The sequence below is a fragment of the Lytechinus variegatus genome, chromosome 9 (genome assembly GCF_018143015.1).
Source record: "Lytechinus variegatus isolate NC3 chromosome 9, Lvar_3.0, whole genome shotgun sequence".
Taxonomy (NCBI): Eukaryota; Metazoa; Echinodermata; class Echinoidea; order Temnopleuroida; family Toxopneustidae; genus Lytechinus; species Lytechinus variegatus.
In genome coordinates this window covers 18,392,219-18,415,996 of record NC_054748.1, presented here as the reverse complement: position 1 = coordinate 18,415,996, position 23,778 = coordinate 18,392,219, and the positions used below count along the sequence as shown (strand labels likewise).

The 23,778-nt window shown below is 35.6% G+C and overlaps 1 protein-coding gene across 1 annotated transcript; it reads left to right on the top strand.

Moving 5' to 3' along the window:
• The first annotated feature begins 409 nt into the window (after positions 1–409).
• Positions 410–15,070, top strand: LOC121421332 (transcription initiation factor TFIID subunit 11-like). Its single transcript, XM_041616016.1, has 6 exons — positions 410–459; positions 6,777–7,002; positions 8,428–8,603; positions 11,008–11,254; positions 12,300–12,474; positions 14,605–15,070. Exons 2-6 carry the CDS (start codon positions 6,792–6,794, stop codon positions 14,918–14,920), a joined length of 1,125 nt encoding a protein of 374 aa, XP_041471950.1. The 5' UTR covers positions 410–459; positions 6,777–6,791; the 3' UTR covers positions 14,921–15,070.
• The last annotated feature ends 8,708 nt before the right edge of the window (positions 15,071–23,778 follow it).

Below are 23,778 nucleotides of genomic sequence, written 5' to 3'. Positions count from 1 at the left end.
CTAAATAATATAAAGGCTGCAAAGGGCAAATATTTTTCAATTTCAAGACTCGGAATTCGGAAATAAGCAGAAATTAGTTAATCGTATTAAATTCAAAACAACCAAAATTTGATGATGAAAATGATGAGGAACAATGCCAACAATGACACAGTATAATTTCATAATTAATCAGACTACTAAAGAAATAGTGATACCGTATGAAGCTTGTTGAGAAAAGTAACAATAAAAACAATATATGATCATTCGTTAACCCCCCCCCCCCCGGCAACTCCCCTGGCTGCCGCCCGCCCCCTGCTGCGGTGCATAATCGATCGGGTTAACCCAGGGCTAGGGCCTATAGGAGCTCCGACTCGCCCGCTATGCTAGCGCGCTGCGGGCGCGGCGCGGATATATCACAGTGCGGCTCCCTGGCCCTGGCGCTTTGTGACTGATCTACTGAGTTGACAGCGGACGTGAAATGTAGGTTCATTTTAATTTTTTACCCATTCACTGTTATCATTGTACATGTAATGTTATTGATTTGAATTGATGATATACAATAGTATCGTGTCGATTATTTTACTCTTCCATATCAGTGCCATAAGTCATGCATATTAATATGTTTTTATCATATGCAATTGTGTAGAAGTTGAATGAAGACTCATCAGTGACGTGAATTGCAAGGTGTGGGACCGTAGCGAAGCGAGTTTTTTGTTGGACTTTCAGGCAAGCGCAACTGGGTGCTCTGCATCTGCGCTGGCCGCGCTGGAGCTGGTTCCTCACTTCCTGGGTGAAGCTTGCGTACCCATACCATAGACCAAAAGCTTCGGTCTCTGTTATGTTGGTTGTTCAGCTGAACTCCGTTGGCTTCACTCACCAAATACAGAGACCGAAGTTCTAGCGCGATCCGTACAGGGACTCAATGACAATGGCCATATGTTTATGTACTTAAGATCGCGATCGGACAAAACGGGGAAGTGAATTTGCGTGACAACCGAGGTAAGTCACTGTTTTTGTTCCTTTTAAGTTGATTTTTCTCCGTTTTTTGGCAGTTAATGCCAAGAGGGAATATTAATTTGCATTTTGGTCACAATAATTGTCAATTTTTTTATTCATTTAGACAAAAATTGAGCCCCGACGGGGGGATTTTGCATTGCAAGTCCCCTAATGGTGCGTGCACGATAGCGAGCCGTCTGTGTACGAGGAGAAATAAAAAAAAAATGTTAAAAAACTCGAAACAGACGGCTGCCAGCTGTCTAGCGTACCCAATGAAGTCTACATGTTAGATGGGAAAACTCCTTCTTGAGTTAATTAGTGAAGATAAGAATTAAGGTAATTTGTTTACGCGATGTTTCATGTTCGTGCGGCAGGCGCGTAGGCGTAGCCTGGGGGGGAGGTGATTGCGGCGGTCATTCCACCCCTAAGAAAAAAAATGCCCACCAAATGAAAACTAAAAGAAAGGGGAAATTACGAAAAAAGAAGAAGGGTATGATTTTGTTGTTTTTTCTTTATTTTTTGTGTCAAAAGAGTAAAAAACTAAATGAGACATATGTCATTCCACAAAACTTCGGCTCTTCTGTAAACTGTTACCGTCACTCTCTCCGATCGAGTCCCCAAATGCTATTTCTTCAGCTTTTCAGCAAGCATTTTTTGTCAAAGTATCTGCATAAATCGGGAGGCATTAAATTCGTGCCGTGCTCTATGCAAAAGTTTGTACGATGAAGCTTCTTTTCTATATTGCTGCACATCCATCTCTCTTGTTTTGCGCCAGTTCTTCCAAAATAAATCAAAAGGTTTCCATGCTTTGTGTGCTTGGGAAAGGAAAAGTCTGTCTTCTAGCTTGCATCATCTCTGTAATCGATTCATATTTATACATGTATTCTAAGAAATATAACAAATTAGAGCAGGTTAAGGTTTCAGAGAAATTTGTAAAATTCAGAGCTTCAGCGCCATTCTCGGGAAGGAATATTTTCTCCCTGCAAATACTCGTCTTCTATTCTGGTTTTTGCAAGTTGAAGAAATTTAATGTGGCTATAATATATCTGATGTGACAAAAGAAGGTATTTTATACCTCTCGTTCTCAATTTTTCTAAAGGTTTAGCTTGAATTACATGTATTTCAAATTCGTCAATCTTTTCCCATTTATGGGGGCTCATAATTTTTTTTTGAAAACAAGTTTTTTATCACAGCAAATCAATTGAATTCGAGTTGATAGGGTGTTAAAGACTTAAAGATGCAAGAGATGACTTTTGATTTGAATTTGATGAGATATCAAAAACTTCGCGCTTCGTAAGGGAGGGGGGAAACTCCCCCATCCCTGCATCCCCCCCCTAGAGAGCATGCTTTGTGCGCTCTGTAAGTGTAAGCATGCTTCATGTGCAATTACCGCCCCCTCCAAAATTAAATCCTAGGTACGCGGTTGGTACTGAGGAGTGTGTCATGGAAATTAAGGACTTGTTGGAGGTTTTATCCAACAAGTCATGTTTTATCTGACAGTTACCATAGGACCGTGCCTCTTAGCCAATCAAAATCAAGTAAAGATGTCAGATCTGACAATTTGTCTATCAAACATTTTTGTCTCACCTGCGAAGCAGAGTGAGACTATAGGCGCCGCTTTTCCGACTGCAGCGGCGTCAACATCAAATCTTAACCTGAGGTTAATTTTTTGAAATGACGTCATAACTTAGAAAGTATATGGACCTTGTTAATAAAACTTGGCCATAAGGTTAATCAAGTATTACTGAACATCCTATTAGAGTTTCATGTCACATGATCAAGGTCAAAGGTCATTTAGGGTCAATGAACTTAGACCATGTTGGAGGAATCAACATCAAAATCTTAACCTGAGGTTAAGTTTGAAATGTCATCATAACTTTGAAAATATATGGACCTAGTTCATGAAACTTGGACACAAGGTTAATCAAGTACATGTATCACTGAACATCCTGCATGAGTTTCACGTCCCATGACCAAGGTCAAAGGTCATTTAGGGTCAATGAACTTTGGCCGAATTGGGGATATCTGTTGAATTCCCATCATAACTTTGAAAGTTTATGGATCTGATTCATGAAACTTGGACATAATAGTAATCAAGCATCACTGAAAATTTTGTGCAAGTTTCAGGTCTCATGATTAAGGTCAAAGGTCATTTAGGGTCAATGAACTTTGGCCGAATCGGGGGTATCTGTTGAATTACCAACATAACTTTGAAAGTTTATTGGTCTAGTTCGTTAAACTTGGACATTAGAGTAATCAAGTATCACTGAACATCCTGTGCGCGTTTCAGGTCACATGACCAAGGTCAATGAACTTTGGCCGAATTGGGTGTATCTGTTGAATTACCATCATAACTTTGAAAGTTTATGGATCTGATTCATGAAACTTGTACATAAGAGTAATCAAGTATCACTGAACATCCTGTTCGAGTTTCAGGTCACATGATCAAGGTCAAAGGTCATGTAAGGTCAATGAACTTTGGCCATGTTGGGGTTTTTTGTTGAATAACCATCATATCTCTGTAAGTTTATTGGTCTAGTTCATAAAAAAGGGAAATAAGAGTAACCATGTATCACTGAACATCTTGTGCGAGTTAGAGTAGTATTCAAAGTGTGCACTGCTGCTATATTGAACCGCGTGATGCAGGTGAGACGGCCAGAGGCATTCCACTTGTTTATGAAACGCTCCCCAGATAGATAAAAATCAGAGAAAAAAAAACACTGAAAATTTGATCAAAATCGAACAAATAATAAAAAAGTTATAACATTTTAAAGATGTACATTAATCTGGTGAAACAGTTCTATGCATGTCTTCATGAATATTCAATGAGCAATATGATGTCACATCCCCTATGATCCCCACCTTTCTTTTGTATTTTAATTACAAAACTAGAATTTTAATTCGTCTTACGGACGAATTAGGTGATCTGTCTGTGAATCTTATGATCATGATCACGATCTAATTTTGTTATCATGATATGTCAATGCAGATCAATATGACCATAATGATGATAGGGTAGTTTTATTCATGAAAAGACATGTTGAATACTGTTGAACGACACTGAAAAAGAAGGTTGTATAAACAGATCTTCTTATTCTAAGAAATGTAAATTCCAATTTTGCAAGTGACGACACGAATTAGTGAGCACAGTGTTGACGAAACGCTAGAAATAAATGTTGAATCCAGTTTTGAAAAATTTAAATCAAGATCCAAAGGACTTTTCATTTCTTATATAATGATAGGTAGATTTCATTGCAAGATATGCCAGAATACCTTACATAGTAGGATTGAGAAATTGCATAGACCAGGTGAATAGAATCGCAAAGCAATGAACACTGAAGGAGGTATTAGTTGCATTTCTTCTTGGAATGCGTTAGCATGTTCATTTAACAATACTTGGCCAACTGTGACATGCCAGTTGCTAGTGCACGCATTGTTGTTTGCATGTATGTAATGAAACACACAATTCAAAAGAATAATCAAGACATCAGGGTTGTTACTAATGTCTCATTAAATATAAAACAATCATGTCATTTTAGTACGAATGAACTTCTTCTTATCATGCACAGAATGGAAATCTGAACTGGCTTGTAAGGGTTACACGCAATATGAGAAAAAAATTCATAAATAAAAAAAATAGATCCTGATGGGTTTCGAACCAGGGTCCCTTGCATTAGAAGGCAGAGCACTTACCATCAGACCATAGTAACTGCCATACACTTGCAAGGCAACGATAAAATATAACCTCAAATTGAATTTTTCAAGTGAAAGTTTTATCATAATAATATACTTCTATACATTGCTAATATTCATGATGATCTCCTGCTCAAATTGATAAAAAATGTACATAATATGGAAGAATACATAACCAACTACAATATGTCGAAAACCGGGCGAAAAACGACCAATGATTACGGAGTTATAGTCATATTTGCAAAATTATTGAAACGTCATAAAACAAAAATTGAAAATGTTAGTTTTGACGCCAATTTGAAGACGTTATGATAAAATGTATTGTCAAATGTGACATGAAATCACATCTACAAGTCCTACTCTATCCAAATATAAAAGAAAATTTGGGGGTCAACGGACTATATGAAGAGTTATACAGAATTTTGTAAAAGCATGTTTTTGCACATTTTTGGCCTATTGTGAACGCGCGCTTGCGCGCGTAATTCAAACTTTGACGGATGCGCATTCCTTTATTACTGGTCGTAGAAGGTCGGTTAAGATATCAAATTATTGGAAATTTCATAAAGAATGCATTGATGTAAAATAAAGTGCAGTTGTGCGTTGCGTAAGGACGTTACGCGCGTAAACGCGCGCGAAAACCTGTGAGCGCGCAAATTCCTGAAATGCTTAGAATGACCTGATTCGTACTCTACTTTGATCAAAAAGTGATTTTGAGCATTTTAAAATTTTGACGCGCGCGTACATGCGCGTCGTGACCTGTAAAATGACCTTTGATGACACGGACAGTTGACTCTTGATCTGAAGTTAATTTGATGTTAATATTGTTAATTTTTGATGATTGATAATTGAGATATTGTTGATAATGTGATTTTACAAAATGGCGCGTAGATGACGTCACGATGACCGTTTGACGGTAAACTTGTTTCGTACACATTGCATGATAATTGTCCTCATTTGATAATATTTTGATGAAAATTGATTGAATAGTTTTGATGATTTTGGTGGAACAAGAAAAGGGTGGAAAAAGAAAAATAAATAAAAAGAATAAAGAAATAAATAAAAAAGAAAATTCGTAGAAACATAAGAGGTGATCTGTCAAATTTGACAGATCACCTAATAATTATGTTGATTCAATTTTTGTCTTCTAAGAACTAAACAAATTGGATTGACAACTGATTTAATACATATAGTCTAGGTCTAAATTTTCAATGCAGCAACTTATTTTATGATATTATAAGGAAGACGTTCATTCACACAAGTATGAAAAAATTAATAATTATGATTTCATGAAATAAGATAAGAAAAAAGAAAGTGGTAATGTTAAACTAGTATTAGCCCGCCTAATGAATATTGATGACATGCATATAACTGTTTTCATTAAATATTGCTTAACTTTATTCAATTTAAGTCTATTATTTGTAATTAGATTTTGAAAAAAATTTCAGCATTTTGCTTAGTGAATTCCAGTGTATGTATATAGACATTCATATTTAGTGGGAATACAACTTGATCTAGAGTAGTTATTTTGAATTAAAATAGTCAGTATATTGAAGATGAGGTTTAAGGTGAGAGTTTGCACTGCTAGTGTTCTTTTTTTAGATCTGAATCCAATTTGATGTATGGAAAGTGTTAACAAGAATTTAGGATAATTAGAAGAATATTGAGACTTTGAATTAGATCTAGCAGGGTTTCCATCTTTTTTCCAGTCAGGGAAAAAATCATGGATTATGATTTTAAAAATACCTTAAATCAGGGAAATATTACTCAAATGTGAGAAAAATCAGGGAATTTTGGTTGGCCCAAAAGTCAAAAGCACAGTAGTCAGTCAGCCTCTGTTATATTTTGTTGCATATCAAAAAAACATCCATGGAATGTCTGGTTATGGTGGTACTAATTAGTTTTACATTATTGTTTTTATACTGAAAATACATCCAATTCACTGCAAAAACTTATAAAACATGTGAAAATGGGAATGGGTTTGAATGATTATCAGGGAATTTTTCAACTTCATCAGGGAATTTAGTTTTCTTGACAAGCTGGGTACCCTGTCTAGGTAAACTCTAATCTAATGCCACTTTGCATCTTGTAATGATTTCATTGAAATGTAGATTGGGATTGTAAAGATGGCCAGCCGAGATGACGACTATGAATGGACAAAGGATGATGATGATGAGGAGGAGGAAGAAGAAGAGATAAAGCCTCCAGCTCCACCAGCCAAGATGGAACATTATGATGACCTCTATCTATCATCTAGTGACCTGTCATCTTCAGATGATGATGGTGAAGCGATTGCTGCAACATCCCCTGGAGAACGACAAGATTCTAAAGATACAGGTTAGTCAGAAATGACAAGATTCTAAAGATACAGGTTAGTCAGAAACGACAGGATTCTAAAGATACAGGTTAGTCAGAAACGACAAGATTATAAAGATACAGGTTAGTCAGAAAGGACAAGATTCTAAAGATACAGGTTAGAAAGGACAAGATTCTAAAGATACAGGTTAGTCAGAAAGGACAAGATTCTAAAGATACAGGTTAGTCAGAAAGGACAAGATTCTAAAGATACAGGTTAGTCAGAAACGACAAGATTCTAAAGATACAGGTTAGTCAGAAATACCACGACCGAAATATATTCTTAGGTGCTAAGAAGTTTTGTATGAAAGCTGTTAATTAAGTTAAGATATAAGTTAACATATATCTGGTTACCTTTTCTAGGAAACGTTTTATCTTTAATATGTCAAGTACTGCAAAAAATAGGGCTTAGATTACACCAGAGTGAAACAAGAGCTTCCAGGCCCGTAAGGCAGGGAGTGCATTTCCCCATGGCCCTATTAAATCAAACTTTGAACAAAAATCAACTCGGATAGTTATTGAAAATAACTATGGAGGTGACGTGGCTGAGTGGTCTAAGACGCCTGGCTACACATTGACATTCTGGGGTTCAATTCCGGCCGCGGCACCTATGCCCGTGAGCAAGGCATTTAATCTAAAATGCTCTAATATCCTGCTGAGAAATCGACAAAACATTATTTACATTCTAAATCTTACTTTGTTGAGCTGGAGGTTTTATCCATGTTTCTTTGTCTTCCTCATAAAGGAAAACTTATGCAAAATCATATTTTTTTAAATGACTGTGACTCCCAAATACATACTGTTATACTATTTGCTGACTGTTTTATTGTTTGATGGCCCCTTTCAGTGCAAGTGCTGCTTCAAGAAGATGCTGAAGATAAACGTACTGTACTGACCGCACAGAAACGCTGTTAGCGCTAACAATGCGTTAACAGAGGCCCTTTTACAACTGGTAATGTGGCAGCGATGTCTTATGTTACAACAGTGCATTACTTACACATTGAAATAAATGTTTTAACTTCACAATCCGAAAGATGGGACTAGGCTTCCAGTTAGTGCTCTGTTAGGCTAACAATGATTCTGTGCGGCACTGGTTGTCTATGTATGTGTGGAACTGTCACATACTGTTAGGTTATATATGAAGTTTTATTGCAGTGCAGGTGGGTGTTTCAGAAAGTTGTTTGTAAGCTAAGGGTGACTTTAAGAATGGCTGGTGAACCTTTCTTTTGTGCTAAATAATCACTAATTTATGAAAATTTAATGTTGAATATCATTTACTACAAGAAAGGATCACCAGTTCTGAAAGTCACTATTAACTTTATATGAAATGCCCCCAGGTGTATAAAACGTGGGCTGTCTGTTATACTATTGTTTGATGATTTGCCCTCCTCCCATCACCTGTTACAGAGGAACAAGATGAAGAGGATGATGAACCACCAGTAAAACGTTCTAAGACCAATGATGATGATGAGAATCTTTCTATCTCATCCTCCCCACCATTGTCTCCTGCTAGTAGTGTATCAGTGGATGGGATCTCACAGGAGAATACTACCAGCCCTTCAACTCCAAAGATGCAAGAACAGGTCAGATACACTCTTTACATCTAGGGGGGGATTTTTTATGATTGCTTGATACTATTTCTCTCACTGTTATTATCATCTTCATCATCATCATCTTCGTTAACATCATCATCATCATTTTCATGTTCATCATTATCTTTTACACCGTCATTATCAACTTAAATTAAATCAAGACCCAGATTGGCTGGCTCCTCCAAACTGCGCCTTTGAATGTCTTTGACAGATATATGGCATTATACAGTGCGTCCCAGAAAATTTAGCGATCATTTATCATTACTTAATCATAAATAAAATAGACAAATGACCTACCAATTTAAAGCTTAGAATCTTCTCTTTCATTTGATATTACTTAGATTACTTAGATTATTATACCTAAATTACAGAAAATGGTCGAGAAATAACAAAGTTCTGGTCATTTGAAATAAGGCTTGAATTTCAATAATTTCATAAAATGAAGAGGTTCTCCAGGCTGGCTTTCAAACTCACTCGACACTCTGTTTTGTTGACGATCAGCCATGCATTAAATCTTTTGTTCACCATGCAAAAGCTTCTTTGGGAAACCGGTGAAAACACGTTTATCTCATGAAATTATGGAAATACAAGCCTTATTTCAAATGACCAGGGGTGGTATTCTGAGGTCATTTTATCTTTAAAATATTTTATTTTATCTCTCAAAATGAAATTTGTATTCTGAGATGACATTTTATCTCTCAGATAATATTTACAATTTTATCTTGCGTAACTTTTAATGATACGCAACAAAACAGTGCCTGCGTAGACAAAGGCATCGCGTATCTGGGTATTGCAACGCAGATGATGTGCTTGCGCCCAAGATAGTTTGAAGAAAAAAATAAACTTAAAAGAGGGAAGGGGCTATTTTATTTCCGCGACGTTGATTTCACCAATATTTCTTGGTGAATTAACCCCAAATGTTGACATGAAAATGAAGAAAAATTATACATTTATTAAGAATAACACCTTAACGTTATTCCTGTACAATAAGAAAGTATTTCATAAGACTTGTCTTTGAAATGATGCTTGAAAAGATGCGATACAGACCTCGAAAAAAAGATGAGAGCATTGTCCTTTTTGTTAAAAAGAAATCTCTGTAAAGACGTGCGAGCGTATAGTGCAAGCGTATTTGAAGTCAAAAATTGACGCAATCTCACCCCTTTGCCACACCTCTTTGTGGAATGGATTTCCATTGGTTGACTGACACGAAAGAGCTATAAAAGCGTGTTTCTAATTGGATATTGATTAAAAAGTAGGTGTGTCTTACAGAGATAAAATGAAGATAAAATGGTTCTCAGAATACCAACTTGGAGAGATTTTATGGGCATTTTATCTCACTGATTTTAACGGAGATGAAATATTTTATCTGAGATAAAATGGATCTCAGAATACCACCCCAGAACTTTTTTATTTCTTGACCATTTTCTGTAATTTAGGTACCAAATTAAAGAGCAGATATTGAACTTTTCAGAAATGTGGTTTTCTTTTTGAAACCCAGATACCCCCGCCAAATGAGTTTTTGGTATCCTTTCTTCAAATTGTTTTTGCTCACTCATGCGTGAATAAGAAATAACCTAAGTAATATCAGATGAAAGAGGAGATTCTAAGCTTTCAATTGGTAGGTCATTTGTCTATTCTATTTATGATTAAGTTATGATAAATGATCGCTAAATCTCGGTTTCGTTTATTCTGGGACGCACTGTACAAATGTTGTGCATCATCATCATCATCCCCATTATCATCACCATCATTACCATAATGATCATCATTATCGTTATTGCCATCATCTTAATAATCACTAGCGTAGGTCTTGCAGTCAAATTTGAAGTAATGTTGGATCACCAAAATCTACCAGAATCATTTTGCACATATCATATAATTCAAACACTGTCTTTGGTAGCAGTTATATTGCATCCTGTTAAACACATTTGATATTTTTTTACCACAAGTGGCATTTGTCTTGTGTTAAGGTTTGTGTTTACAAATTACCTAGATAGATAGATTAGACAGAAAGATACATACATACATGTAGATATATAAATATATAGATAGATAGATTAGACAGAAAGATACATACATACATGTAGATATATAAATATATAGATAGATAGATTAGACAGAAAGATACATACATACATGTAGATATATAAATAGATAGATAGATAGAAAAATAGATAGATTAATATATAGATAGAGCCAAAGCCGAATTGCGATGAGTTTACAAAGTTGCTGAGGCATTACATAAACATCATAATAAAAAAAAGGAAACTTTTTCTTGGAAATTCTTTTTTATAACAATGATTTTTTTTGTGGTTGCACAAGGTTGACAACTTGACAGCTCTAAATTTTTACATTGAAATTAATAATTTCCTTTTAACATGATGACTGATCTTAGGAGACATTGGATGATGAAAGTGGAAAGGAAGAAGAAGAGGATGAAAAGGAGAGAGAAGAAACACCCAAAGATGGATTGAACGAGGGAAAAGAGGAAGGAGAGGAAGAGACAGGGGGTGTACAATTACCCCTCTTTAGTGGTATAGGGGGTAGTCTAGAGGATTCCATTAGTAGACCTAGACTTCATGAGGATGTAGGGTCATCACGGCAACCAGATGCTGGTGAAGGCGTGTCAGGGGGTAGTGCTGGTAAGTGATGTGATATGGTTATTCTAGAATCTTTCAAGGAAGAAGCTCTGGTAATCTGCTTGGTTGTATTTTTTTTATGGCGTTCAGTCTTATTATTTCTACCATTATAACGGTAGTTGCATAAAGACTGTAATTGACTTAAATCGCTGTTTACAAAGCACAAAGGGGTATTTTAGGGGAACTTTCTTTGTAAACAGGTGGTTCTTGTTGACAAGAACAGTCGACCATAGAGGTAGAATGGAAAAAAGGGTCAATTTTTTTTTTTCAAAAATCTGACAAGGAAAAAATATGTAGATTTTGACCACCAAAAGTGATAACATTTTCCTGAACTCCCCCTCTCCTGAATTCTACCATTTAGAATATTATTTTGTGTTTAAATAACCAGTGTTTTTGCCCTACAACTAAACAGTTAATAAGTCAATGGGATAGTAAGTAGAGTATCTTTCCTTGTGAAATGATAGAGAGTGGCTTAGGATCTGCACTCTGATTTAACTTAGGCCATGGTATAAGTCAATACTGAAATTATTGGAAAGCCATTGGTTATGATGTAAACAAATATTTTATGTATTATATTTCCTAACATTACTTAGCTCTTTTCTCATGATTTGAATTACAGGATAACTACTGTTGTTATCATTCCCAGACAGTTTTTGATAAATGTGCCGATAAACTGAAAATCCGCTGAAAATTGTGTCACATCTGGCTACCCATAGTTTAACTTATTCTCACTCTTTTAAAATTATGGGAAGCCAAAAATATTAACAATTTATTAACATTGAATCATTCTCGTGTTCATCATGCTCTTTCATTATGTAATCCATGGTGAATAAACTAATTCAGTTATTATTCCCAGAAAGTTATAATTGATCTTATTGTAAAACGAACTAACTGATGAATTAAATGTGTAATGTTATTATATGGTTGTGCAACATTTTGCTCTCCATCTTTGAACAAATTTTTTTTATTTTTAACAAGATTTTAAACTAAACCCGACTTCAGAATAGCGACTAACGTCTCCAACATGTGACCTTTGTAATCAATACAGAAGGAGAGCAAGGAGAATCAGGGAGCCTCGGTAGAGATACAGGAGACAAGGAGAAAGATGCTCCAGGAGGCTCCAAGGATCCCTCAGAAGAGACTCCAGCGGCTCCAGTTGATCCAGTCAAGGAGGCCTACCGCAAGAAAGCAAGACTTGATGCAGAAGAAAGACAAAAAATGCAGTAAGTGCAGTTGTTTGTATCCACATGGTCTACTAGCATATTGTTTACTTCTCAGGTTGTCTGCACATTTTCTTTTTTTTTTCAAGATTTTTTTCTCAACTCATTCTATACACAAGTACCACATGCACAGATACATCATAATTTTAAAAATATCATACATTTCAAACAAATTCAAATAAATGGTTCATTTTGGAAACAAAATATTCAATTTTTTATGCACGTTCATCAAATTACGTTTAAAAGCAATAATTCTCTCCATTGTTTCGATTTTTTCCAAATCAAGCATAAAATGAGCAAAAGTGGGTCTGATTTTCCTGTATTTACATGAATAAATGAAATATTTTGCAAACAACACAATAATAAAGATGAAAGTTATTGAGGGTTATAACTCCAAAACAAATGTCACTGAAATGTGTACTTCTAATATGCTTGGCCTTCAACCACCTCTGCACTCCTTACGATTGATCTGCGACCTGATTTTGGAATAAAATGTAACATTTAATGCGAATATTGAGACATGGATATATCTGTCGCTAAATTCTTTATCATATGAATACTTTTGTTCAAATCCATGACAAAGGGGAGAATAAAAAGGTTAACAAAGATCAAGGTGGATGCAAAGAATATAAAAAGGGTATTCATCACCTCAGCACTGACCAATACCTGTATTCATTGAGCCAATTCATTTTATACCTTGGTCACATTTGATCTACGGCGGCCGTACGGCGAGTCGAAAACAGCCGTTTCAACATTTTCTTGTACCAATTATATAGGTGGTTTGAAATAAAGTTTATAAAACGGTTGTTGTCGACTCGCCGTACGGCCGCCGTAGATCAAATGTGACCAAGGTATAAGGCTATCCTTGCTGTTCAGTGTGTATAATACATAAATGAACATGATGTAATGATAAAAGGATAAATAGGTTTCAAGGTATAAGGCTATCCTTGCTGTTCAGTGTGTATAATACATAAATGAACATGATGTAATGATAAAAGGATAAATAGGTTTCATTCTGATGAAGTATACAGGGTTCCCAGCCCATCAGGAAAAATTATTTTACTTTTTTCCTGTCAGGGAAAAATCAGGGAATTTTTTTTAAATACCTCAAATGACGGAAAATTCAGGGAATTTTGATCAGCCAAAAAGTCGAAAGCATGGTAGTCAGTCAGACTCTGTTATATTTTGTTGCATATCAAAACAACACCCATTGAATAAATGGTTATGGTGATGCTAATTAGTTTTACATTATTGTTCTTATACTGATGTAATTCACTGCAACAACTTCGAAAACTAGCAATACTGGGAATGGGTTTAAATGATTATAAGGAAATTTTTAAACTTCATCAGGGAAAAATCAGGGAATTTTGTTTTTTGTTTTCTAATTTTGAAAAGCTGGGAACCCTGGAATAGGAATAAGAGAGGCAAGCAAACAATGTATGTAACAAAATTTAATATAAATTCTAGTAAATGTAGTGCTTCACATAAGGTAAACCAAATCATTTAAAAGACTTGAGTGATAAGTATTTTCCCACTCCTCCTCTGCAATAGATTGTATGTTTTAATGCTTTTCAGGGCCCCGTAACAAAACAGCATAGTTGATTTGTAAGATTGATTGCATGTTATGATCAATGTTTATAATCATATCAGCCCATTGTTCTCGTGCCAAGCTTTAACTTAGTGCCTACTGGTACCAGATGATCTCTGTACAAAGCATATTCAGTAAAGGTTAAAAGAATTCTGATTTGAATCAATAAGCTGATTTGTGAAGTCTGTGAAGTCTTAAAGGCAGCGAGTGTTTTATTTTACCGCTAATATTGATATGGAGGCGTCGTGGTCTAGTGGTTACGACTCTTATCTTTCAGTCAGAGGGACTTGGGTTCGAATCACTGCCACGGCATAATTTCCTTCAGCAAGAAATTTATCCACATTGTGCTGCACTCAACCCAGGTGAGGTGAATGGATACCTGGTAGGTTTTATTCCTTGAATGCTTTAGCGCCTATATGGCGGCTCAGCTACAGCCGTGGTAATAATATGATACCAAGTATTAAGCACAGTAGAGTATATGCAATTATAGTAGCTGCGCTATGTAAATGGACCATATTATTATATCTTTGATTTTAATTTTACAGAATTCTTGTCTCGGCCTTCTCAGAGGAACAACTCAACCGTTACGAGATGTTCCGACGATCGTCGTTTCCGAAAGCTGCCATCAAACGCTTCATGCAGTCCATCACAGGAAGCTCTGTGTCGCAGAACGTTGTGATTGCTATGTCAGGTATTGCCAAGGTGTATGTCGGAGAGATCGTTGAACATGCTCTGGACGTCATGGAACAGTGGGGTGATGTACCCCCTCTACAGCCTAAACACATACGGGAAGCTGTAAGGAGAATGTCAAGTGAGGGCGGCACAGCACATTTCAAGAGGACTAGAGCCTTATTTAGTTGAATAACCGCAGTTGTATTCTCTAGACTTCTGACATTGCCATAGAGGACAAGCTGATGTAACCTCAATACACATAGAGGCTTGAGGAAAATGGAAGGAGGAATTCATGAGGAATCCAGTATTTTCAATAGATCTAATATATTTGAGGTTTGATTACAGTGCAAAAAGATCTACAGCCTTTACCTTTATTCTAGCCATGGTGTAATTTCCTTCAGCAAGAAATTTATCAACATTGTGCTGCACTTGACCCAGGTGAGGTGAATGGGTACCCGGTAGGAAGAAATTCCTTGAATGCTTGAGCACCTAGGAAGCCCAGCTGAAGCTGGGTAATAATAATAGCATGGCCGCTGGGAGAAGTTTCAGAACTGAAGCGGTTTCCCTAGGTAAATGTGCCCATATTATAATTATTATTATCTGTAGCTGAGAATACTCTAGATCTTGTAAGAACAATATCAAGCAACAGCATTTTGAGGGACTTAGATCGTCTTTGGTGAAAAAAAACTGTCACAAAATATCTACCTAACTTGAAAGAACTTGCAGCAGTTTGAAGAATTGTGATGTTTGCCTGTAAATCCAAGCTATGTGATACAGAGGATGGTGATGTTAAAGGTCGGTCCCAGACATAAATAATCATATCAATGGGCATGTCATCTAGCACAATTAATTCTTCTCTTCATTCATAATGGCAAATCATACTTGTGAATTCCTGATGTTGTTTGAAGGTTTGCATGGTGGCATGTACAATCGCTGATGTGGTTTACGGTACACCATGTGGAGTGTTATAGGAACAGTGGATAGAAGAAGAGAAGTGGATAGGTGAGAAAGTGGACATTTGAGAGTAGAGTATTCTTTCACTCCTGAAGACGGACAGTCGACCTGTCCGAAACGTCGAGTCTCTCTACTACTCATCATCTCTACTCGCCGACTTAACCCAGCATCTCCTCATCAGCTCTACTACTCAAGCTGTTCTCACTCAACATTCCTTCTGGTTTACAGTCCTTTTCAAGACTATTTTCAAGAAAGAATACTCTACTCTCAAATCTCCACTTTCTCGCCTATCCACTTCTCTTCTTCTATCCACTGTTCCTATAACACTCCACATGGTGTACCGTAAACCACATCAGCAATTGTGAATTCCTGTATGAAACACCAACTAGAATTCTTGGTTCTAGGATCGCAAAGTTACTATATATCTAGGATGACAATGATGAGAGTACCCAAATAATTAAATCAAGTGAGGGTCTCTTTTCATCAACATTTTGTGGTAGCTTTGGGCTTTGACAGGGTTTTCTGGAAAGTAATGATGCAATGATAGGTTCAGCACATATTTGAGCATTTGGACAAAGTGCTTAACTAAACTGTTAAACTCTTCAGAAGCATAAAATATGTTTTTTTTTATTCTCTATTTATCACAACTTAAAGCCACCGTGCACCTTACGACCTGACTGGTCTAGGATTGGCTTACGACTGAGTGAGGGAAGATGTGACGTCACAGCTCTTGTCAGCTTGAGAGTTGCAGACCGGTCTGACAAGACGCAAAGAAATCGTAAGGATTTGAAATGTCGAATCCTTGTGACTGAATCGCAAGCTCAATCCAACTTCAAGCAAATCAGAAAGCAGAGTTGCACGACGCGTATATGATATACAATGCGCGTACGCTGCAGTAAGCGCCATTTCTCAGTTGCTACTACAGCATGGTAGTCGGATCGCAAGGTGTGCGGTGTAGAGGCTTATGACTAACTTGCGATTCATCTCTACTCACTCCGTCGCAAGCCAGACATAGACCAGTCGGGTCGTAAGGTGTGCGGTTGCCTTTATTCATACAAATCCTTGATTTCATATTTGTTCACGTTTGTGCATAGATACACGACATATAGAGCTTCTATTACTGATAAGTGAGGCCATTTTATGATAGCCTTGTACTTGGATGTTGTCTTTAGTCAACATGATAAAGTTTATGCTTTTGGGAGCATTTCATAATAGAACTTGACTTGTCAGATGTTGTATCCAACATTTATTATATTATACAGTAGTAAAAGTCAGTCACTTTCGTTTCTCTGCCCATCAAAACCAGGGAAAGTTGTCGTCTTACAGTTTGTCAGATGACAAATGTTTATTAAACACTCAACAAACATGTGATCAGCATTCTTGTAATTATCTTTTCATAAAGAAAAATCTTTGCTTTCATCCTGTTGTCACTGATGTATGAACTAAATGGTTCACCAATATGGAAAACTGCACAATTAATTTGAAGTGAGAGGTTGTTGATACTGATGGCTTGCCTAACATAGCGATAATGGATTCAAAGGGGAGAGGGGGATAGAGACAGTCCTTTTAGGGAGATTATATCTAGTGAAGGCAAGGGGGGAACGAAGAAAAAAAGGGGGATTTTTATTTATTTATTTTATTTTGACAGGGTAGCCCATTCACCAATAAGTAGTGGTCTTCCATGGGGCCCTGAATAACAATAAACATATTTACAAAGTGCATAACGTATGTACAGAATGTTACAGCATTAAGATTCACATTATGATTTGAATGTAATACGAAATATTAACAAAATTAGCAGCAAACAAAACGCAGACGGGCACTCGTTTGACGTATAATCAAATATCAATAAATCAAATTAGCCAGGAAGGAAATCTTGAAAATACTGATAATATACACCAAATCAGGAAAATAAGTGTACAAAGAAGAGGGGATAGAGGTTATGTATCACAAGTATTACAAATCAAACAAGCAAAGTTTGTCTCTCTATTTTATTGATCTTGCAACTTCTTTTTTCTTGTATCCGTACATGACACAAAAATAAATATTTTGGTATACAGTCTAATTTCTACTTATAAATAATACATGGTCATCATAAATCAATATGCCTACTTATATGGGAATGCATACAAAGTTTAAATGTCATAGCAATATTTGATATGAATTTTATTGTCATCAAATGACATGTTTGCAAGTATTTAACAATGAGTGATTTCAAATTCAAGTCCGGTGTTGGCGTTGGTGTTGAAATTTGGATTGCTTCCCCCAGCTCCAAAACTTATTCAGAGTTTGTAAAATCTGATCCAGATCACATTTATGACATCTCAACAACGAGTGAGTGACTTTTCAGGACCATCTTCATTTTATGTTCTGTGTTAAAATCGTGTAAAAATTGACCTTACACCAACACCAAAAGGTCAACACTTAACTTGAAATCACTCAATCTTCAAAGGTCAGCTGATTTGGGGAGTGTTTCACAGAGGATTCGTCTTTCAGAAATTTTACTCTAAAACATCATTTTGATGTTTTTAATGCATTGAATTGAAATAACACATGACAGGTTTTGGCAGATTATGGTCAAGTCCACATCAGATAAATGTTTATTTGAATCAATAGAGAAAAATCAGGCAAGCATAATGCTGAAAATTTTATCAAATCAGATGTAAAATACGAAAGTTATGACAGTTTCGCTTATTTTTCACAATTTAATGACATGCAAAAGAGAGAATCTATGATGTATCTCATTTTTTTTTTATAGTTTGAATTAAACAATATTTCATTTTTTTTACAGATTTGACAAATAGGACCATCTTGACTGTACTATAAAATATTAAATAATCATTAATTCCACGTGTTCAGGGAGGAATAAAACTTTATATCACAGGACAGTGGGGAGAAAATTATATTTTATATTTCACATAATAAAATGCAAAAGAAATAGTGAGTGATGACATCAGTTCCTTCATTTGCATACCAACTGGTATATGCATATGACTATTTTATGAAATTAAGTGAAACTTTAAAATATGATAACTTTCATATTTTATATGCGATTTTTATGAAATTTTCAGCATTATGCTTGTTGGATTTTCCCCCTTTTCATTCAAATCAACTTATTTCTTCGGGTGGACTTGAACACGCCGAGTACTGTGTAATGATCAATGAAAATACACTTTAAATATCACAAATTTTTCTGAATGATTTGATCTATAATGATATTTAAAGGAATTTATATGAAAATGCAAATAAGATGATCTAGGATCTTATTTAACAACTCTTTTTTATAAATGCATGAACCAGATATATAGGTTCCAAGTAGTATCATTATCATCAGTATTTCCAAATTATTTCATTTTCACAATCAGGGCCCTCGTCTTACAAAGAGTACGATTGATCCAATCCATCGTGACTATGGAAATCCATCAGTGTCATAATTTTTTCTACAGGGAATTTGCACAATCTCCTTAAAACAGAGAATCACACTGAATCTTTAAGAGAATGATAAATGTATGAATGTATGTCATATCTAGAAAATATTTTGAACAAATTTGCATTTTTAAATGTTGACGTTGCTGGCCGTCCATAGTTGAGAATGATCGGATCAATTGTAATTCTTTGTAAGACGGGGCCCAGCACTACATGAAGATCTTTTAGATGAGAAAATCTCTGTAATTGATATCAACACAAAACAAATCAACAAAATTCAAGAATGTATCCTGCCAGAATACAGTGGCCCGTATTCTGAAGTCCAGTTAAATTTAAACTCTGGTTTAAAGTTGTGGTTTAACTATGGACAGCCAATAGTTGCATAAATCTCTAACAATATAATATAAATGTATCAGCCCATTTTTCACTAAAATCATTCTGTTTCGGAAAGATAAATAAGATAACTTTCATCACCATTCATGAGTTAGGAAAGAGCACAGTAAGCATAGAAACATGTGATGTAAGGAAAATTTTTGACATGTTTGGCTTTCCATAATTTTAGCACAGAGGTAGACCATGGTCTAAGTTAAACCTGACTTCAGAATACCAGCCTATGTCACAAACGGTGCACACATAGTGGACACAGCGCATGGATTCAGTGATGATGTGGTCCGTAGTGTTGAAATGCTCAAATTTAACAAGAGGAATAATATTTCACACTTTGGACACCTCTTAAAGTGTGTTTACATAGTTTTTACACAGTGAACTCTGTAAATATGAGGGTTTGTACATGTTAACTGTGTAGAGATGGTATTTGCATCACGTTTCACAATGTGAACATATTATGTTCACACTGAAAACACTATAAACATACTGTGGACACACTATGAACATACTGTGGACACACTATTCACCCACAAAGAATGTACTATGTTCACACTGAAGACACTATGAACATACTGTGAACACACTATGAACATACCGGTACTATGTTCACACTATGAACATACTGTGAACACACTATAAACATACTGTGAACACACTATGAACATACTGTGAACACACTATGAACATAACTGTGAACACACTATTAACCCACAAAGAATGTACTATGTTCACACTGAATACACTATGAACATACTGTGTTCACACTATGAACTAACTGTGGACACACTATGTACACACTGTTCTTTCTAGCCAGACCGAACTATCACATTTTACAATACAATGATATTGACTAAGTCCTCAAAATAAAATATACTCAATGTTCAAGATTAATACATAACTGATAAAGGTGACTTTACCATACATGGAATGTAAAGGTGATAGAATGCAGCCATTCAAAATAAGCTCGGGAAACTTTGCTAGGTCTGAGTTCTAATTTGACCCTCAGTTGACCCCTTTACAATAAATGTGAGTCAAAAACTTCAACAATTATAGATGTCGGACTGCTCTGGAAAAGATGTATTTTAGAATTATGGCAACCACATATTGTTATAAAACGGTCTCTTAATTCTTGAAGAGAACCCTTAGAAAAGACAAGGTTACCATTTATGTTATAATTATAAAATAAAACTTTTTTTTACATTTCTCAATATCTTTTTTTAATTTGAGATAGGATCAAGGTTTTGTTTTAATTACCCTTGTGTGACATACACACGTGTGTCGTGATATATACAGTGGGACTAGAAAGATAGTGAACCACACCACAAAGTGTACTTCTTTATGCTGAAGTCTTGAATGTAGACAACAACACTATAATGTTCAGTGAGCCCAGAGAAACAAACTATTGATTGTACTATTTTATCACCTGACGTCACTATTAGATATCTAAAACATGGCAGAACTTGAGCACTTTTAAATATATTCATAATCTGGTAGGATTCACTAACTTGAGTACCACTGTACATGCCGTGTCACATACAAGTATGTCATGGGGAAACATAATCGCCATGTCAAACTAAAATGTGTTGTGTCATACATATTTTCATGTCACACCCCAAGAAGGGCATCGCACACCTTACGACCCAACTGGTCTAGTTGCAAGGAAAATCATAAGGATTTGACATATCAAATCCTTATGACTGAATCGCAAGCTCAATCCAACTTCTAGCCAATTAGACAGCAGAGTTGCACGATGCGTATATGATATACAAAGCGCATACACTGCAGTAAGTGCCATTTTCTCGGTTGCTATAAAAAGCATATGCGTGAGTTGCAGACAGCATGGTAGTCGGATCGCAAGGTGTAGGGCGTTGAGGCTTATGACTACCTTGCGATTGATCTCCCCTCACTCAGTCGCAAGCCAGTCATAGACCAGTCGGGTCGTAAGGTGTGCGGTGGCCTTTAGAGAAACATAGATGTTGTGTCACACAAGCATTATGTACAACTCACTAATGTGCCATTTGACCAGCTTATCTGTGTTCTTTAACTCGTATAAATCAGAAAGGAGTTACCTAGGGCACCGGCTATTTGGTCATTAAACCTAGGAAACATGATAAAGGATACATGTGAAATACAAATTTAAAACATTGGAGAATCCTTTACTAATTTGTAAATTAATCCTTCTGATTCATGATCACACAATGCTTCATATTTAATTCATATTACTATTGCACATTGTATTATTTCATTCCAACAAACTATTGCACAAGTTTTTTGCCATATCAAACAGATTTGTCCTTACCTACTAGTTTGCAACTTTCTGTATTTGATTTAGCAAAATAAAAGTGTGTATTCAAAATTGCAAAAAATGGGGTAGTTTAGCAGGTGCGGATCCAGCTTTATTAGACACTATCATTTCAGGGGCTAAATTGTTTTTGCACAATGGTCTGCTTCTCAAGACTATTATGTCTAATTTGGCTGGTTCTGCGCCTGGTGTAGTGCCGGTGTAACTAGAATGTGAACAAGAGGAAATTTTCATAGGCTAACTTTTACAGATTTTGTACAAAACAGGTAAAAATGTCTGAAAATGTGCTTGAACCATTGATGAATAAGGGTAAAGTGCCAGATTGAGGAAAGATCATAGTCTCTGTTTATACCTTCAACTGACAACACAAGAAATAACAATCACTGGACAATAAGCATTTGCGGCAAGCAAATCCAATGTTTTTTTTTTGTACTTAGCAGCAGTAATTTTCTTTTGATTGGTTATATTGTCTTGTGTTAATTTTGTTACTCATAAAACTTTCTTCAGATTGATTGATCACTAATGATGATATTTTTCATTCTTTCTTTTTTCTTCCTAGTGATGATAACTTTCTTTCTATTGATAAAAAATTCTTTTGACAATTTTCTTAATATTGATATTTTTTAGATTTATGAAAACTTTCTATTTGATGAAAACTTTCCATTTATTGATGAATACTTTCTTTCTTTTGATGATGACATTCTTTTTATAGGTAAAAACTTTCTATTGATGAAATTTTTTACTGATAAATATTTTTTGTGAAATATAAGTATGATCAACTGCGAAATAAACCAAGAAAAAAACATTTCAACGAACTCTCTAAATTCTTTGTTTTTGCGAGTGCCACGTTTGCCATTCTGAGTTGCAAATGCCTACCACTTCCTACTTAATTTACAATGATACATATAGCACGGAGTATACACAAAATTCAATCATTTTCATATATAAATTCATCTTATTTACAAAATTTCTTCAACATGATTGCAATCAATAATGCACGACCCCCTATCATCGATCCATGGCGCATCTCGCTAATTCTTATAAATATATAGATAACATATATTACATTGGTCAGTATATTGCATACAGCACATTCAAATATTTTGTGCTGCTATGGAGTCCTGTACTAAAGATATTTGTACTTAAAAAGTTTACATACATTTATGTACATTCACAGATAAATAAGTCAATATAGTCTATATTCTTTTTCTAGTCACAAATACATAAAACTACACATTAGTACATATAAATGAAGTTAATATATATAATATTACAGCTGCTTTTTGTGTTCTCTAGGTAAATTTCTCATACAATGTACAAAGTCACCATCCGTTTGCACTGAAAACCAGCATTTTTAAATCAAAGTGGACTAAATTTAAACCACAGTTTAGTCAACACTATGGAATATCTTAATCTATAGTGTAACAACCTGGCTCATACCCAGGTTTAAAGGTAAATGCTAGTTTTGGTAACGATATCAAAATGAGTTCGTACAGAATCCAATGAAATGACCACCAAAGTGTCTGTTTGTATAAATAAAACGCATGTGCCAAAGAATTCTGGAAGAAATTGTGTAATTGTTGAGAAAGCAGCAAATAAGCACAGGAATCGGGTAGGGCGTCGGGCCCGACGCCCTAAGCAATAATTATACATTGTCCCACGTGCGTTTATCTGTGTTGGGGATCTTCGGTGTGAACATTTTTCAGTGTAGATTTCAAGATTTCACAAAGTTCAGTTAATGTAACTGTACCAGATCTAGATCCTCGATGATATACTGACAATTAAGCCTTGTTTTACAGACTTTCTCATGAAATCAGTGTTTACTGCAACTACTGGAATTTCTCTTTAAATAACTGATATTAAACCACGGTTTACAACATGACTTTCTTTCAAATCAGGATTTAAGCAAGGAGTACATTTTCCATTGAAAGTATGGAGTTGGCCATGATCATGACTTCATTGGTCAAACCATAATTTC

Coding starts and splice junctions, on each gene's coding strand:
- LOC121421332 (XM_041616016.1), top strand. CDS start 6,792: ATGGCCAGCCGAGATGACGACTATGAATGGACAAAGGATGATGATGAT. Junction 8,604..11,007: donor CTCCAAAGATGCAAGAACAG/GTCAGATACACT, acceptor GACTGATCTTAG/GAGACATTGGATGATGAAAG. Junction 11,255..12,299: donor CGTGTCAGGGGGTAGTGCTG/GTAAGTGATGTG, acceptor TAATCAATACAG/AAGGAGAGCAAGGAGAATCA.